At 40.0% G+C, this 16,765-nt stretch overlaps 1 protein-coding gene across 5 annotated transcripts in view; it reads right to left on the reverse strand.

Annotated features, from left to right (window-relative positions):
* The window catches only part of SPTLC1 (serine palmitoyltransferase long chain base subunit 1), a gene marked incomplete at both ends in the record, with an annotated part of 50,495 nt that overhangs the window by 14,728 nt on the left and 19,002 nt on the right, over window positions 1-16,765 (reverse strand). For 4 of the 5 annotated variants that reach the window (XM_084238522.1, XM_084238521.1, XM_084238519.1 and 1 more), the window contains 4 exons: window positions 1,123-1,230; window positions 2,554-2,643; window positions 6,002-6,131; window positions 12,282-12,414. In XM_084238522.1, the coding sequence (XP_084094648.1) occupies window positions 1,123-1,230; window positions 2,554-2,643; window positions 6,002-6,131; window positions 12,282-12,414 (461 nt within the window). The remainder of the gene's footprint in view (window positions 1-1,122; window positions 1,231-2,553; window positions 2,644-6,001; window positions 6,132-12,281; window positions 12,415-16,765) is intronic. The other variant, XM_084238523.1, reaches the window with a different exon arrangement.

Consider the following 16,765-nt stretch of genomic DNA (forward strand, 5'->3'; position numbering starts at 1 on the left):
GCTCAGCGAAATAAGCCAAAAAGAAAAAGAAAAATACCGGATGGTCTCACTCATAGCAGGAATCTAGAAAACTTAAATAAGGGACCAGGAAAATGAATAACTATAAGAAAGTGAAAATCAAAATCAACAAAAAACTATGAACCAGAGACACTTTTAGGGGGGCGGGGGCGGGAGGGGAGGGATTGGGGTCAGAATGGGGGGCTGCAATTGTATGGGGAATATAACAATAAAATTTATAAAAAAAAAAAAATAAAAAAAAAATTGCCAAATGTCAGTTTGTCTTTGGGGATTATACTTAATTCTAACTCCATACAATATTAATGCTACTGTTTTCCTCTAGGATTGTATCTGTAGTGGGATGCAGATAATCTAATGTGATTTAATATTCTACAATTCAACTTTTAAAAATATTTTTGTATACAACCTTTTTACACAGATTGCAAAACTTTTCTGCACAGAATTTGGAAAAAAGCTTCCTTTGATTCTACCACATAGGTTGTGCAGGGCAGACAGGTTCTGCAGATGGGCGATGCTGTTCCTCCCTGATCTCAGGAGCACAAACTGCTGAGACTGTGAGCAGTTGGAACTCATTTCTCCTCAGTAAAAGAAAGCATGACAAACTCCCTCCATTTGTCCAGGACCTTGAGAAACTTTGCTAATGGTGTTTCTGACACTATTCAAAAATAAAAAAGTAGCAAGGCTCTTATCTACCACCCCCCCACACACACAAGTTACAAAAATACAAATTTTAAATTATAGAAAGAAAATCCTTTCATTGCCATCATAAAAACTTTCTAAGGGACAACTAAAGAATTCACGATTTTAAGAATAAAACAGAAGACAAATCTTTTTCTAGATAAGAGGCACTGAAAGTCAGGATCAAATGCTACTACCAAATAAACAGAACACAAATTTACAACTAGCCACTCTGAGTTTATAGGTTTCCAGGTTAGACTAGTCCCCTGGTCTGACAAACCAGCTCCTCCTTAGGTTCAGTGAGGTGACATACCAGTCACTAGCACTGAATTCAGTGAGGTGACAGTTTTGTGCCTATAAAACCTGACCAGCAGAATGGAACTACATGTTTTCTGTATGGAGAAATGTTCAAAAAGGAGAACTTACATTGATTCCAAAATGTTCTGTGATGCCTCGGCCATGCTCACCCAGAACTCCAAATGAAAGGCTTTCCTCCAGAAAGATTCTTGCTTTGTATTTGTATTTTAATTTAACCTATGTGTTAAATAAAACAGCTTTAAAATAGTGATGATTAGCAGCATATACAGCATATTGGGAAGAACAAAATGACTTCTATAGACATTTTTCCGAAGAGATGTACAAAAGGTGTTCAAACACAAGAAAAGAGGCTCAATATCATTAGTCATTTGGGAACTGAAAATCAATACGACATACTTCACACCTACCAGGATGGAAAAAATTTTAGAGACCAAATAAAAGTTAGTAAGGATGTGGAGAAATTGTGACCCTCCACAGTGTAGCCACTGTGGGAAACTGTATGGCTGATCCTCAGTAAGTTAAACAATTATATGATCCAACAACTATATTGCTAGGTATATATAAAAAAGAACTGAAAATGAGCTGTTCACAAATGAATGTTCACAGCTGCACTACTCACAATAACCAAAGCAAAATGCAGTATACCCAGACAACAGAGTATTATTGAGCATTGAAAAGGAGTGAAGTACTGAGGCATGCTATAAATTGGATGAACAATGTAAACATGCTAATTGAATGAAGCCTGACCCAAAAGGTAATACATATTACATGATCCCATTTTTGGGAAATATCCAGAATAAGTACATCTATATATATATATATATAAAGCACATCAGTGGGTGCCAGGGCTTAGGGATCAGATATAAGGGGGAATGATTGCTTAATGGGCAGAGGGTCTTCTTTGGAAGTAACAGAAGGTTTTTGAATTATAGTTGATTGTTGCACAAAAAGTGAATGTACTAAATGTCACTGAACTGTACCCCTGAAAATGGTTAATTTTATGTTCTGTGAATTTCACCTTAAATTAGTCATAGTTTCAAAAGTCTATTGCTTTCCCTGTTAGAAAGCTGAATTTTACAAAATACATATTGTATGATTTCATTTATATGAAAATCTACAAAAGGCAAGACTATAGGAACAGAAGGTCGGTGAATGGTGGCTGGGACAGGGCACTGACTCCAAGCAGGCCTTAGGGAACTTAACAGAATGATGGAAATGTTTTCTATCTTGACTGTGGTGGTAGTGATAGGAGTACATGTATCTATCTATCAAAAGTGATCAAACTGTCCACTTTAAGTCTACTTATCATATGCCAATTATACCTTAATAAAGTTTGTTTTAAAAAACTAAGCCTTGATTACACTTTAAAGGCCAGCATTGGCATTTAATGTTAATTTCCCCCTCTGTATGATTAGAATGTGTTTTTGACACCTATTATACAAAGCAATGCAGGCATTAGACATTAAAAGTGGTCATAAACAGAAGGAACAACTGTCAAATATTCCCAGTGTTTAATTAATGACTAACAAGGTTGCTTACCAATTCTGGAAGCGGACAGATAGTTCCAGTATTCATATACAAGCCTTCCACTACAATGAAACGCCGAGTCACACGAGCCTTGCGAGGATTCTTTAAAAGGATAAAAAGTCACATTTTAATTTTTGTAACTCAAAATACAAAATGTGTCCTTAATACTTTCAACTGACAATATTTAGTCATGAAAATAAAGTCTGAATGAACTGAAAGCCCAGGGTATGAGATCCTGCTATTTTGAGATGAAGAACAGTGTTTTCTTCTCTTAAACATGACTCTTCAGTTTACATAATCAACCAGGAAACCTCACATACACAGTTTAGGCACTAGGAGCCCATAAATCCTCCAAGCCCATAAAGATGGGAAGGGGCCCAAGGGAAATTTCTAGGGAGACAGTAATGTTTCATGTCATAACAGGGGTCCTGATACCTGGGTTATGTGGGTATAACCAATGAATCAACTTCTGTGGTTAAGATTTGTGTATTTCAGTGCCTGTAAATGTTATCTATGATGAGAGGAACTATAATGGTGATGGCAATTACCACCATCATAGGGAAGGAATGGGGAGCTAGGTGGAGGCTCAAAGGATACAAAAATGCAGATGATAAAAACAAGGCTGGGTGAAGAAAACGGGATTCATGATACAATCATGTTTCCATAGAATGTGCTGGCAATTTTCTATAATAAGTTAAAAAATAGACAAACCCCTGTACTCTGTCATTTGCCAAAAAGCAAATGAAATCCTCTTCCTTCACTACTCCTCACTACAAGGTCAAGTAAAACTCATCTGTATCCTTACCCAGATATGCTGGAAGGCAGTGGTGGGACTTTTCCAAATAACACACAGCGCTCTATACCCACTGAGGGCCAGTCACCAACACACCACTCACTGCTAAAGAAATCTGTAATGCTGCAGGTGTGCTGAGCTGGATCCACAGAGAGAGCCTGCCACCACCTTCCTACTCAAAGGTTTCTTAACTTTAAGCCTCTGTCTAATGGATAACTAGGAGCTCAGGTTCAGAGTAGAGATTTAAGTGGCATTTTAGAACCCACACCTGTGCAGCTCAGAAAAAAGAAATCTGTTTCTCTGGTGAATCATTTCACCCCTCACACCTCTGGCCTACACCCCAATTCTTGTATGCATAAATAAAACTTTTTTTAAAAGTGATTATTTGTTTTTAATTTATTTTTTTTTTTAAGATTTATTTATACAAGCACTGGGTACAGTCAGAAGTGCGGGAGGGTGAGAGAATTCACCAGAGCCAGAGCTGGGAGCAGAACAGGCAGAAGGACCGAAGTACACTGATGAGGGGAGCAGCGGGCAGCAGGAGACGTCTGTACGCCATTTGGGACCCTCCTCTGGTGGGCTGGGAGCAGCCGGGGATCGAACCAGCGTCGCAGAGGCTGCAAGCAGCTTCGCAACCCAGCACTCAACCATTGTGCCACTGGGGAGGCCCGCATAAATAAATTTTAAAAAAATTAAAACAAAAAAAATAATGTACACACACAAAGACCTTAGATTCATACATAAGTCAAAAGGTATGAATATTTAAGAATCCTGGACTATAAGTGCCCATTTACCCTCTAGAAAGGTTGTGCCAATTCAAACTCTTCCAGTTACAGAAGGGTCCTTTGTCTTATCACAACTGATTAGCTCTGATTATCAACTATTAAAAAGTTCCTTAAATGGCTAGGAAATAGCTAATTTCACTAACTGTTAACAAGGCCAGACTACTCTATTTCTCACTTGCTCAGTTATTTGCATTTTTTCTTTAAACAGTGCTGTATTTTTTTTTTAAAGCATTAATATGGGACACTATACAAAAGAACACTAAACAAAAAGGGAGGAAAAATAATCTATGAATTACAATACTTGGAAGAGTGATAATAAAATTTCACATAACTTTGGGTAAACTGCAATATTTTAGTTTCAAATGAAAAATAAGCATCCAAGTAGAAAATCTCAAAATTTTTAATTTATATGTATATGAAACTGAAAAAATTGTTTCTAAAACCAAAAATGTTATTTAGAAAGTCTACTTTTGACAGGAAAACATGGTATAAATCAGTAGAAAGGTAAAAATTACAAAACAGAAATACCTATCAAGATAATGAATTTTATTTCTTGTTATTTTCATTAAGAAAGACTATAAGTTTTGTAAAACTTATCAACTTGAATATGTTTTCCAAATTTGTACAATGCTAACTTGGCAAAATAAACTCTACAGCAGACTATTTCACTGGTCACTCTTTCCAAGGTATTGCTCTTCAATGTGGTAGCATTCTATTACTGACTCAGTATAAGGCACCTCTTTTTACAATCTGGAGAAAGAAATTTCTCAGTGGAATGGGTCTCAATATTAAGCATTACCCTATAGATTTTTCTAAATTGTGTAATGATGAAACTCTGGCCTATACATGTCTGCTATAAAATGTAAAATATGCATACATACATATTCATCACAAGAATATGTATATTTATAAAGTAACTGCTCTTAGACTGCCATCTAAACAAAGATAACAGAATCTTAAAGGAATAATGCAAATAGCAAGAAAATGGAAGTTAACACAAAAACAAGGAATGAGATGAGCAATTTAATCAGTTATTCCATCATTGGGTGAGTTGCACTGGACAAGTCCACTTGTAAGTGTTGAGTCCAGCGATGTGGTGACCGGGTTCCAGGTACAGCCTATACATAATGGTTTCTGCTGAGACCCACAAACCAGAACGACCTTTTCCACCCTTGTCCTCAGGGGAACAGATATGATTAACAGTAATGCTCCGAACACGTTTCCCATTATACTTTCCAATCACAACACCAAGGAGCAGTCCCACTAATCCCCAACCACAACCCCCACCCTCGCCTTCTCCACAGGAACTAAGAAGGTTCTTGGGAAGAAATGTGAACAGGCTGCAGATGAGAGGAAGCCAGGGTGGGGCAGTGTTTTCCCACAGGGAACAGCTGCTCAGAGTTCCGGGATGAAAGCAAGGTGGAAAGAAAGAGTCTTGCCTTGCTCATAAATTCATAAATTTATCTGCTGCCATTGTTTCCTCTAGCTAATTGATACATGATTTATTCTGACATGACTAAGCCTATTTGGAATTCACTAGGCAAATCTCTTTAACACCTAATGAGTTCTGATATTATTTCTACAGAGTTGAGAGCACATATCTTCCAACCCCCCAAGTGTGTGCTGTTTCTCTCTCTCTCTTTTAGAAAGCTGGCTGGATTACCTTTCCCCAAATTTGCCATATATAATTATGGCAGTGAGGAGGCAATTACAATCAAACTTGGCTCTCCAACAAGAAGCACATTTAATAAGCAGAAACACCTTACTTAATATCCAAATATTATCCGCAGGCAAGTTTTTATGACAAATTATCATTTCATATATAATTTAGCTGGTTAGAAAGTACAAAAGAAGTATATAATTTTCTTCAAAAGAATCATACCTTTTGATCTTCAATCTCTTGTTCTTTTAGTAGTCGCTCCAGGTCAGCCATATCATTATGCTTAAATAACTTAATGTCACTACGTGATGCCTGTAATCCTTTCTGAATAGCAAAGCAGGCAGCTCTATCTCTGCAAGAAGAGAGAATCATCAAAATGGAGTTTAAGGGACGTTGTTAAAATTCTCAGAAAAAGAATCCTAGCTTTTGTAAGGTGACTGATACCCATTACTACCTTTACATGGCAAATAAATGAAACACATTTGAACACTTATATATCATTGTTTTTGCTTCACCCTGCAACTCCTGTTCATATAACTACCAGGACAATTCTGTTCCTAGAAGAATACTCTTGTCACATTTCACCCTTTCAGAAATTAACACACATTTTAGGTGGGCACATCAGGTTACTCTTAGCAACTTCTCTAAGAAATACATGGTGTTTCTCAGCATTAGGCCACTCTGATTTGACAGCTCTGCCATCATTTTGCCAAGAGAAGCAATACACGATTGACCCTCATAACCCAGGGGAGAATTTTGGGTGCTGGAGATTCAACTCCAGTAAAAAAAATCTTTTAAATAGGGCTAATCAGGGTCAAAATATTTTTTAAACTAAATTATATTATTTGAAAGTATATGACAGGGCCTCCCCTGGTGGCGCAGCAGTTGAGCGCTGGGCTGCGAGGCTGCCCGCAGCCTCTGCTGCACCGGTTCGTTCCCCGGGCCGCTGGTGAGGGTCCCACAAAAAAAAAAAAAAAAAAAGAAAGTATATGACATTGGGCCTCCCTGGTGGTGGAGGGGTTTAAAGTCTCAGAGTTATCAAGCTATCGCCAGCCACTGCAGCATGAGTTCGATCCCCAGCCAGGAAGCTAACCCAGTTAGTGCAGGAGACCTCTCCTGTCTCACCCACTGCTCCCTCAGCAGCATATTTCAGTAGATCTGCCTATTATGCTCCTCAGGCTGTCTCTGGTGAATCCTCCCACCCCCATCCCCACCCCTCTGTCCTACCTCAGTTCTTGTAAACATAAACAAATAAATCTTTAAAAAAATAAAAATAAAAGTATATGACATTACGAGAAAAGAAAGATCAGCTAGGTACCTGAGAAATGAACATTAAATGGATTTTCCCAACTTGGAGTTTATGAAGCTGGCAAAACTGAAAAAGTCAATAGAACACAGACAAAAAAAGCTTTAACAAAAGTCTGCTCTTTCTGGCCAAAGGTACAGGGAGAGGCAGCCCAGCAAACAGTCATGGTTTTATCTCAGTCAAACTATAAAAACCTAGCCTATCACCTCCATACCAGCAAAGGCCAAAGAATGAACCTATTCTGATCTTGCATTATTAACAAGGCTCTCCCAAAGTCCCCTTGTGTGGTAATGGGAAAGGGAGCCAGAACGCTTTGCTTGCCAGATGGTAACAAGCAGCCACCATTGTGGTGTTTGTGAAGAACACATGGGGAGCCCCAGCTTCCATCAGATTTCCACCCTCCCTCTCTCAGGCTAGGGTCTGTCAGAATGACCCAGTGTAAAGCAGGGTTCTCACCAACACCTAATAGAAATGTTTTAAAACACACCCCACCCCCACCAGGTGTCAATGGAGGCCAAGTAGGGACTCTGGATTTGTACCTCCACCTAGCAGTCATGAGGCAGCAGTGCCCCCTGCCTCTGTTAAGATTATTAGAGAAAGCCAATTAAAACAAGTTTAAATAAAGCAGACTAAAATAGCATAATAGGAAAATTCCAGGTTTCAATCAAATATCACTATTCATATACCAAGAGTCAAAAAAATACCAAACAGAATGAAAGTAAACAATCAACATATGCCAATACTGAGCTGACAGATATCAGAATTATGATTTTAGATGAACAATTATGAACATGCTTGAATCAAATGAAAAAACAGAAAGCTAGCAAAGAAACAGAAGACAGGAAAAGTCCTCCAGAAATAACAGATTGAAAAACAAAGTAACCACATATAGCAAGAGAAATAATTCAAGTAAAGAGAGAATGGGAGAGAAAAAGACTAGAAAAAAAGGAGCAGAGCCTCAGGGCCTGTCAAACTATCATAAAAGGCGTAATATACATGTCAGTGGAGTTCCAGCAAAGAGAAAGGAGGCAGAACTAAAAGGAAACTGAAAGAAATAGTGGCTGAAAATGTCTCAAATTTGTAAGAAGCTTAAACCTATGGACCACATAAATGAAATTCAAACAGGTAAAGCCCAACAAATAAATTACAAGACAATTATAGTCAAACTTCTGAAAAGCTAATGACAAAGAAAGAACCCTTAAGAGAAGGCTAAAATGGGAATATATTTTAAAGACTGCTACACATTTAACCCGACAACTCAGAAGAAATGGACCAACCAATTCTTTGAAAAACATAAACTACCTCAACTCCCCCAATCAGGATACAGATAATTTGAATAGCCTTTATAAAGAATATTGAATTCATAATTAAAATATTTCCAAAAATTAATTCCCCAAGCCCTGTGGATTTCACTGGAGAATTCTACTTACGGAATTAACAATAATGTTACCCACTATCTCCAGAAAATAGAAGAGAATACTTTCCAATTGGTTTTATGAATTATTATATTAACATAGACAAAGAAAGTCCAGACAAAGAAACCAGACAAAGAAAGTCCAACGGGGGAGTGCAAATTAAAACTTCAAAGAGACTACAATTAAAAACAATAAAAAAAATACTAATAACCAAATATTCCTGAGGATGGGGGGGGGGTAACTGCACCACTTAAATAATGCTAACAGTAAAAGTACACTCTGGAAAACAGTCTGGCAATTTCTTATTAAATTAAACCATCGACAATACCATGTGATCCAGCAATTGCATGCCTTGACATACATGCCCGAGAAATGAAAACTTATGGTCATGGACAAACCTGTATATGAATATTTACAGCAGCTTATTTGTAATAGCTCAAACCAGAAACAACTGAGAAGTCAGATAAAAGGTTTGACTGAGGTACATCCCCATGGAATAGGACTCAACAAATAAAAGGAACAAACTCTTGATCTACACAGCTTGGTTGAATCTCCAGAGAATTACTACTGACTGAAAAAAGCCAGTTCTCAATTGCTATTTACTGTATGATTACATATATATATATATATAATAATCTTCGCATGACAAAACTACAGAAATGGAGAACATTAGAGGTTGCCAGTGGGTAGGGTTAGAGGATGTGGTGTGGAAGCAGGCAGGATCCTTGTGGTGACAGAAGTGTTCTGAGCCTTAGTTGTGTCAATGTCAGCATCACAGCTGTGAAATTGCGTTCCAATTTTGTTAAGAGATGACCCTCAGGGAGACTCGGTAAAGGGGACACGGGATTACTGTATGATATCTTACAAGTCTGTGTGATTCATCTATTAGTTCAATATAAAACATTTCATTCAACAGAGGTACTGCAGTAGTTTGAACACAGACCAAGCAGACTGACCAGAACAGATTGAAGTACATGAACATCCAAGCGCTGAGATGGATGATCGGGAAAACAGCATCGCTTTAATAAAAGGAAAAGAAGCATGGGACATACTGTCTATGTCTAATCAATTTATTAAAAACAATTTATCAAAGAATTTACTAAATAGCATTTTAACCCCCAATATATGCCTTTCAAATGAATTCCTGGCATGATATTTAAAATTATGTAGACAAGAGGGGCCTCCCTGGCTCGCAAGGGGTTAAGACACAACCTATGAAGCTATCCGCAGCCACTGCAGCATGAGTTTGATTCCTTGGCCTGCCAGGGAGGTGACCCACATGGCTCAGCAGACCTCTCCTGACTTGCCCACTGCTCCCCTCAGCAGTGTATTTCAGTAGATCTGCCTGTTCTATTTCCCACTCTGTCTCTGGTGAATCCTCTCACCCCCCCTTCACCTCTGGCCTATACCTCAGTTCTTGTGTGCATAAATAAATAAATCTTTTAAAAAATTATGTAGACAAGAGTAATTAAGTTGTCTACAGATTCACTAGAAAATGAAGTTTTAAGATACGAGGCACAACATTTAAAAGTGAATTTAGACTAAGCTTCAAGCAGTTAAAGTCTAGAGGACAATACAGTATTTATTACCTCAAAAAGGAATGCACAGTGGGTACTTGTATACAGTGATAATGGACGACAAGGTGGTTGTGTGTAACAATGCTATTACTAAAAACCTAGAAATACTGTTTAAATTAATGGCATTCAAGTTTGTGTTGAGTCTTAATATTTGATTTTCTTAACTGTTCTAATGGTCACATGAGGAAACAGTACCACTCAGGCCAGGCTGTGTGATGGTTGCTTCCAGGTTGTTCAGGGCTTCGGGAAGTAGGGGACACATATACCTTGAAACGCCAGGTAGAGCCAGCACAGCAACGTGTGCCTGAGCTTGCTGCATGAGTAGGAGCCCCAACTGTGAGTGAGAAGCAGCAGGATAGTGCAGAGACCAAGTAAGCCAAGGCCACCTCTTTCAGTTCCCTCATCCATTTATTAATTTACTGAACTAGTACTTACTGAGCACTACTACATGCCAAAACTGTCAGAGGCAATGGGCTACTATAAACTGTGGTAAGTACCATAAAAGGGCAGTGAGTCTGAGGCAAAATGAGCAGAAAAAAGTGAGACTGTGTGTGTGTGTGTGTGTGTGTGTGTGTGTGCTTACATGTGCAGGCAAAGCAGGTTTGAGAAAAGTAATTCTGATGGGAAGGATGAGGGCCTGCACGATTACAGATCCACAAGGACACCCAATTATCTGGATGTAAGGTTTTTCCTATAGGCAACAGAGGGTCTTGGCCTGGTTTGAGAGGTTAGAGAAGTTTTCCTGCAGAGTTGATAATATGTGTAGCATCAGTAGGATGAGCGGGAATTAAACAGATAAGAGGAGAAAAAATACTCCATGCATAAGGACTAACATGTACAAAGACCCTGAGAGGGGAGGAGATTAGCACAGAAGGTTGCTGAGGCAACAGCATGAGTACCTGAGGAAAACAGCAAAAAATGAGCTTAAAAATGTACCCCAGAAGGCCCTAGATCATAAGAACCTGTATCTTTATTTTAGGAACAATGGAAGGTCTTAAGTGGATGGACAACCAGATTTATACTGAAAAAATATTCCGATTATGGTATGAAAAAGGAAAAGAGAAAACAAACATCTGATAAAATTAAGAGTCATCTAATAGTCCGCTCAAAAAAAGAGGCTTGGGGAACAGACCAGGCAGACTGACTGAAATACACTGCTGAGGGGGCAGTGGGTGAGTCAGGAGAGATCTGTTGCGCCATGTGGCCAGCCTAGGATCGAATTCATGTGCAGAGGCTGTGGACAGCTTCAACCCCCACAGCTCTGGCCTGCACCCCAGTTCTTGTATGCATAAATAAATAGATCTTTTAAAAAAAAAAAAAAAAGGAGGCTTGGGCTAGAGACAGTGTTTCTGACAGTGTAATCAGCTGCCTGTCTTCACCAAACCTCAATCTGCTCCTTTCTGCTTTGCCCCTGACAGTAAATGGCAGCCCTGTGCCAGCAGGCACCACGCCAGGGTAGAGATTTGCTTGTGGGAAGTTTTGTTTTGTTGTTTCTTTGTTTAAGATTTATTTATTTATACAAGAACCGGAGTACAGGCCATATGCACAAGAGGGTGAGAGGAATCACCAGAGACAGATCAGGGAACAGAACAGGCAGACTGACGAATACACTGCTGAGGGAAGCAGCGGGCGAGACAAGAGAGGTCTACTGCGCCATGTGGGATTCTTGCCCGCCAGCAGGGATCAAACCCGCACTGCAGAGGCTGCAGACAGCTTCACAGTGCGGCGCTCAACCACCTGCACCACCAGGGAGGCCCCTGCTTGTGGGAAGTTAAGGAAGCCCCCAACTCATGGCTTCTATGTTTTTAATATGCTACAATGCAAGATGTGTGGAGAGCAGGAGCCTGGGTGGGATGCTGAGAAGGGGAGTGCATTTCCCAGGTAGTGTGACTCATGAGGACACCACACTGTCACAGAGCTGCTGATGGAAGGCAGATGGCTACCCTCATCCCTGGGTAAGCTTGGCATTCTCAGCATCAGAAAGTACAATCACAATGGCAGGTAACCAAGTGCCGACACCTTCACATGTTATTCTAGTGAAGGTCTCAAATTGTGTTGAATTACTTGGCTAGAGTATGTTCCTTAAAAAAAAAATCATTATTTTAGGCAGATAATCTCTAACTAAGGCATTCTCTAGAAGGTAGAGGAGGGTCAGGATTATTTTCAAAGAAATTCTGATTTCTTTGGAGGTCAAGGTCACTTACACAAACACAATGTCTCCTCTCTTAGAGTAGGCAGGAATAGCACTGGCTATCGTGGCAAATCCATATGAGTATATAATGGCTTCTTCTGTCTTCATAAATTTCGCCAGGCGGTCTTCTAAATCCAAGTGGACATCTATTTCAATAATAAAAAGTTAAATGTCTTATAATTATACTGTCTTATAATTCTTTCTTCAGTGAAGAACAAAGAAAGAAAATAACATAAGCAGTTTGGTTATTCATACTTGGGCCAAAAATTAAGTGTTTTACAAATTACATAAGATCTATTAAGATAATTTTGGGTCAAACTTATTTCCAAAGTCTGTGAACTGAATCAGTCACACATCTGTCTGTGAAATGTTGCAGGGGTAGCTCCAGCTCTGAGTTTTGCTTTCGTCTCACTAGAGACGAAAAGCCCAATGACTTTACCTGTCTTAACTTCCCTCAACCAACAAGGCTGAGGATTTACCAATTTTATTAATGCCTTCTTGCATATTAGCAGAAGGGACCAAAACAGGTACTAAGAAAACTGTTTTTAAAAGGAAAGCTTTTAAAAAGAAAACACAGAAAAAGAAAAGTAGTTAATTTAAACAGAACCTCACACACTCTGAAGATTTTAAACAGTGGCGGTCACTCCTCCCAGTTTGTGTCAGTACTTGGTTGTGGCACCTGCCTTTTCTGTGCAGGACTGAGTTTTGTCTGAATTCCTTTCAAGTGTATTCAAAGAATCAAATTTATAGTACAAAGAGAAATACGGTCCTTTTACAGAAGCAGCTTAAAAAGAATGCTGATGTAATAATGAGGATAAATTGTAACTGCTAAGCTGATTTTTTCCTCTCTTACATCGTTGTTCCTTAGTCACTGACCTCTCCAGGTTAAGTTCTGAGGCTTCAGGCCCTGAGAGCGAGGAACCAGTGACTGCTAGAACAAATAGCCCACTGACTGGCCGTGAACTGGAGAACTTCCAGGTGGTCTTAAAGTGAAGCAATAGCCAGGAGAAAAAAGGATTTTTCTCTTTTAACTATGGCAGTACAAGCTGGAGAATTGAACCACAGCTTTCTCAGTTGCCTTGACCAAAGAAAATCAAGCAGATAGAAGAAGGATGCAGCTGGGATGTCCTTGCCTTAAAGCTTTGTGGGAGGAAAGTGAGAAATCAAAGGCAGTATAAGCAGATTTGAGGCCCTGAAAGTGGGAGTTATGGCATGTCCATTAGGGGAACTCTGAAGTCCAGGCAGTGGCAAAGGCTCTCAACAGCCCCAAAGGAGGGGAGGTGGTGTGCTAGGAATGGCAGGGCCCACCAGGGGATACTGCTCCACGGCCTCCAGCTTCCACTGCCCTCAGCATTAGTCTTTTTATTAAAAAAAAAAAAAAAAAAGATTTATTTATTTATGCATACAAGAACTGGGGCGTAAGCCAGAGGTCTGTGGGGTGAGAGGATTCACCACAGAGTGGGGAGCAGAATAGGCAGATCTAATAAAATACACTGCAGAGGGGAGCAGTGGGCAAGACAGGAGAGGTCTCCTGCACCATGTGGGTCACCTCTCTGGCAGGCCAGTGATTGAACTTGTGCTGTAGTGGCTGGCAATAGCTTGACGGTGCTGTGTTTTTAACCCCTGCGCCACCAGGGAGGCCCCCTAGCACTAGCCTTCATTTCAAGAGCAGCCAGTACCTCACTCCTCACACTAGGGAAGAAGACAGGCCCTGCACCACCCTACTTCCCAGGGACACACAAGTCCCCTCATCCTAGGAGACCATCCTGGGGAGGAGGTGAGGGACAAGACCTAAAAGATTGAGATACACAAGAGACCACTTAACCCATGTGGGTAACGAACTGAATATGAGTGGACTAAAGTATTTCCATGGCAAGTGAGAGAGACACAGAGACAGATTTTAATTGTCAAGGGTAAGGCTTCTATCACCTTCCAGGGGGGTGACATGTGAAGGGAGGACCATTTGGTAGAGCAAATAAAGTAACAACCTCTTAGAATCTGAATAACTTCTTAGAACATCTGAAATGAGTGTCTAAAATCTGTAAACTCTGACTCATTGATTTATCAGAGGCAGGCTAATGTTGCTGTGATGCTATTTATTTAGCAAAAGGCAAAATTAAGAATTATGAAAGCTGTAACTTCACAAATAATTACATTTTAAGAAGCAGTTAGATGAGAGTGGTCCAACCATTTTCTCAGTTAAGTCATTTGCTAATCAAACATTTAGTAAATATTACACAGAGATAGATACTCTGATAAGTACTGCACCAAGAAAAATTTTAAGCTTTCTGCCACTGGGCAAAGAGACGAAGGTCTGGCAGGCCTGTGGTAGCTGTCACCAGAGAGCCCAGAAGCTAAGCTGTGTCTCTGGTCTGCTGGTCTGAAGCTCTTGGGTCCCTCTTTCACTTCAAATGACAACAGACCCACAGGCTCAAAAACAGAGAATAGTTTTTGATTATGAACCCAAAATGGGTGGGAGTCACTCCTGGGGGAGAAATAGGAGGGTACAGGTGGTCTAACGAAACCCCAATTTGATGTGTCAACAGAGACATAGTGAGGAATTAGGACATTCAGCAGCAACATCCAGAAAGTAAATTGAAACCCACTTTAATTACAGATTTCTTAATGGATATTACAGACTTGTTAAAATGAAATATTTAAACCCATTCCACTTATGTAACGGTAAAAAACTAAGCATGCCTTTTCCTATCTGTAAGGCAAAACCCATACCAAGTCTAGTATCATCCAAAACACACATGAACTATTTTATTAACATCACCAATTGGTTAGTCATTTTTATAGACCTGACACTTTCATTTTAACATTTTTAAAATGTGGAATTTTACAAAAACAAGATTTAGAAGAATGGATCCAGTTAATCAAAATGGTACCCAAAGGGGAGTTTATCAGTCCAAGCTGCAGATCTACATTATGGCCACAAAGTGAGACCTGCAGCACCACCTGGCCCTGTACCTGAGTGCTCACTCTTGTGTGAGAAGATGCTACCAGTGAAAAGCTTTAGGTCAAGCCTGGCAACAAAGAGGAAGCACCAAAGCACTAGAGAACCAGCCTCCCAGGCAGCTGAGCAAGGGCATTCCTCCTTTCCCTCCTCCTCAGTTCCTCAGTGCTCTCCCCCAGCCCCCCAGCATGCTGCTGCCCCCTCACTTCCCATCAGGTGATCAGGTGTGAGGGCAGGTCCTCTGTAGGAATTACAGGTAATTCCTCTATAATGCTGACTCTAAATTGGGCACAATACACCGAATCGTCACAGTTTAGCCAGCAGATGGACAACCTAGGCCATGGTGAACTGCTTTCATTCAATATCTCCATTTCAAAAAGAAAAAACATGCTATAGATACAAATTTTGCCAACTGAAAAAGGGACTTTAAATCATTAGCTCTAAGTGACTTCTCACTGATTGGTGATGAGAGGAGAAAACAATCTTCGTTTGTATCAGGGGCTTTAGTTTGTTTAGTAAGTTAGCTTTACCTAGCTGCTCACGTGTTATGAGAGTATTATGATCCTCATTACAGACACTCATAACCATTTTTATACTTGTCCATGAAAGTGGTGTAAGAATCTCTATGCAGAGAATTAGTGACTTATTGGTCCTTGCCAAGTCCCAAAGGTTTAAAAAGGACTGGTCTTTTCTTCCTCCAGGTAGACACTGGGTTTTGGCTAATGTCAGGCTTGCAAAGCCGGTTTTGTGACAGGTAATTATGGAACACTGCTGTACCTTCTCTTGATGTTAGTTATTTTGTGCAGTGAAGAAACTCTCAAATCAAGGGAGGGGAGGCAGTAAACAGGAAAACTGCCAGGGCCTGTTCTTTGACTTTTGACATCTTCATCTTCTGTGTATGATCCTTTTCACCAACTGGGGTCACGGATTTGCTTTGGGTAAAAGTAACCCAGTACTTTGTCTGAGTCACTGCTAGGAACAAATAGGGTAGGGGGGAGGAAGAAACCACACAGGTGGGGGTGCAGAAAGCCCTTTCAGTGTTTGCTTTCCTGTCTGGTACCTGCTCCCACACCAGAACTAAGACAGGAAACAGGGCCAGCACAGACCTATCCAGCACCAGCACAGGGCCTGGTCATAGTGGTCATCACAGGGGCTCAGATCTTGGCTCCCTCACTACCAGATGTGGCTCTGGACTATTCTATCTCTCAGGTCCTTCCTCTATCAAACAGGTAACAGTTGTGCCTGCCTCCAAAATTGGTTAAGAGGTCTGCACAAGTTAATGCTTACAAGACACTCACAACAGTGTCTGGCAGGGAAGGCTATATGCTGCAGGTTTGTTCAATTAAATCAGTATTTGTAGAATAAAAGAAAAGGTTTTCTTTTAAAAGGTAAAAACAGTTACACTATTTTCTAATTCATTATCCAAAGCTTGGATACCTAAGGATTATCTTATATTCAAATCACTTGTTCAGTTACTCATGTATATAATACCTTCTTGTATTCTGATAATTATGATATTCTAATACTATGCACACTGG

Source organism: Talpa europaea, assembly GCF_964194135.1.
Source record: "Talpa europaea genome assembly, chromosome: 7".
Classification (NCBI taxonomy): Eukaryota; Metazoa; Chordata; class Mammalia; order Eulipotyphla; family Talpidae; genus Talpa; species Talpa europaea.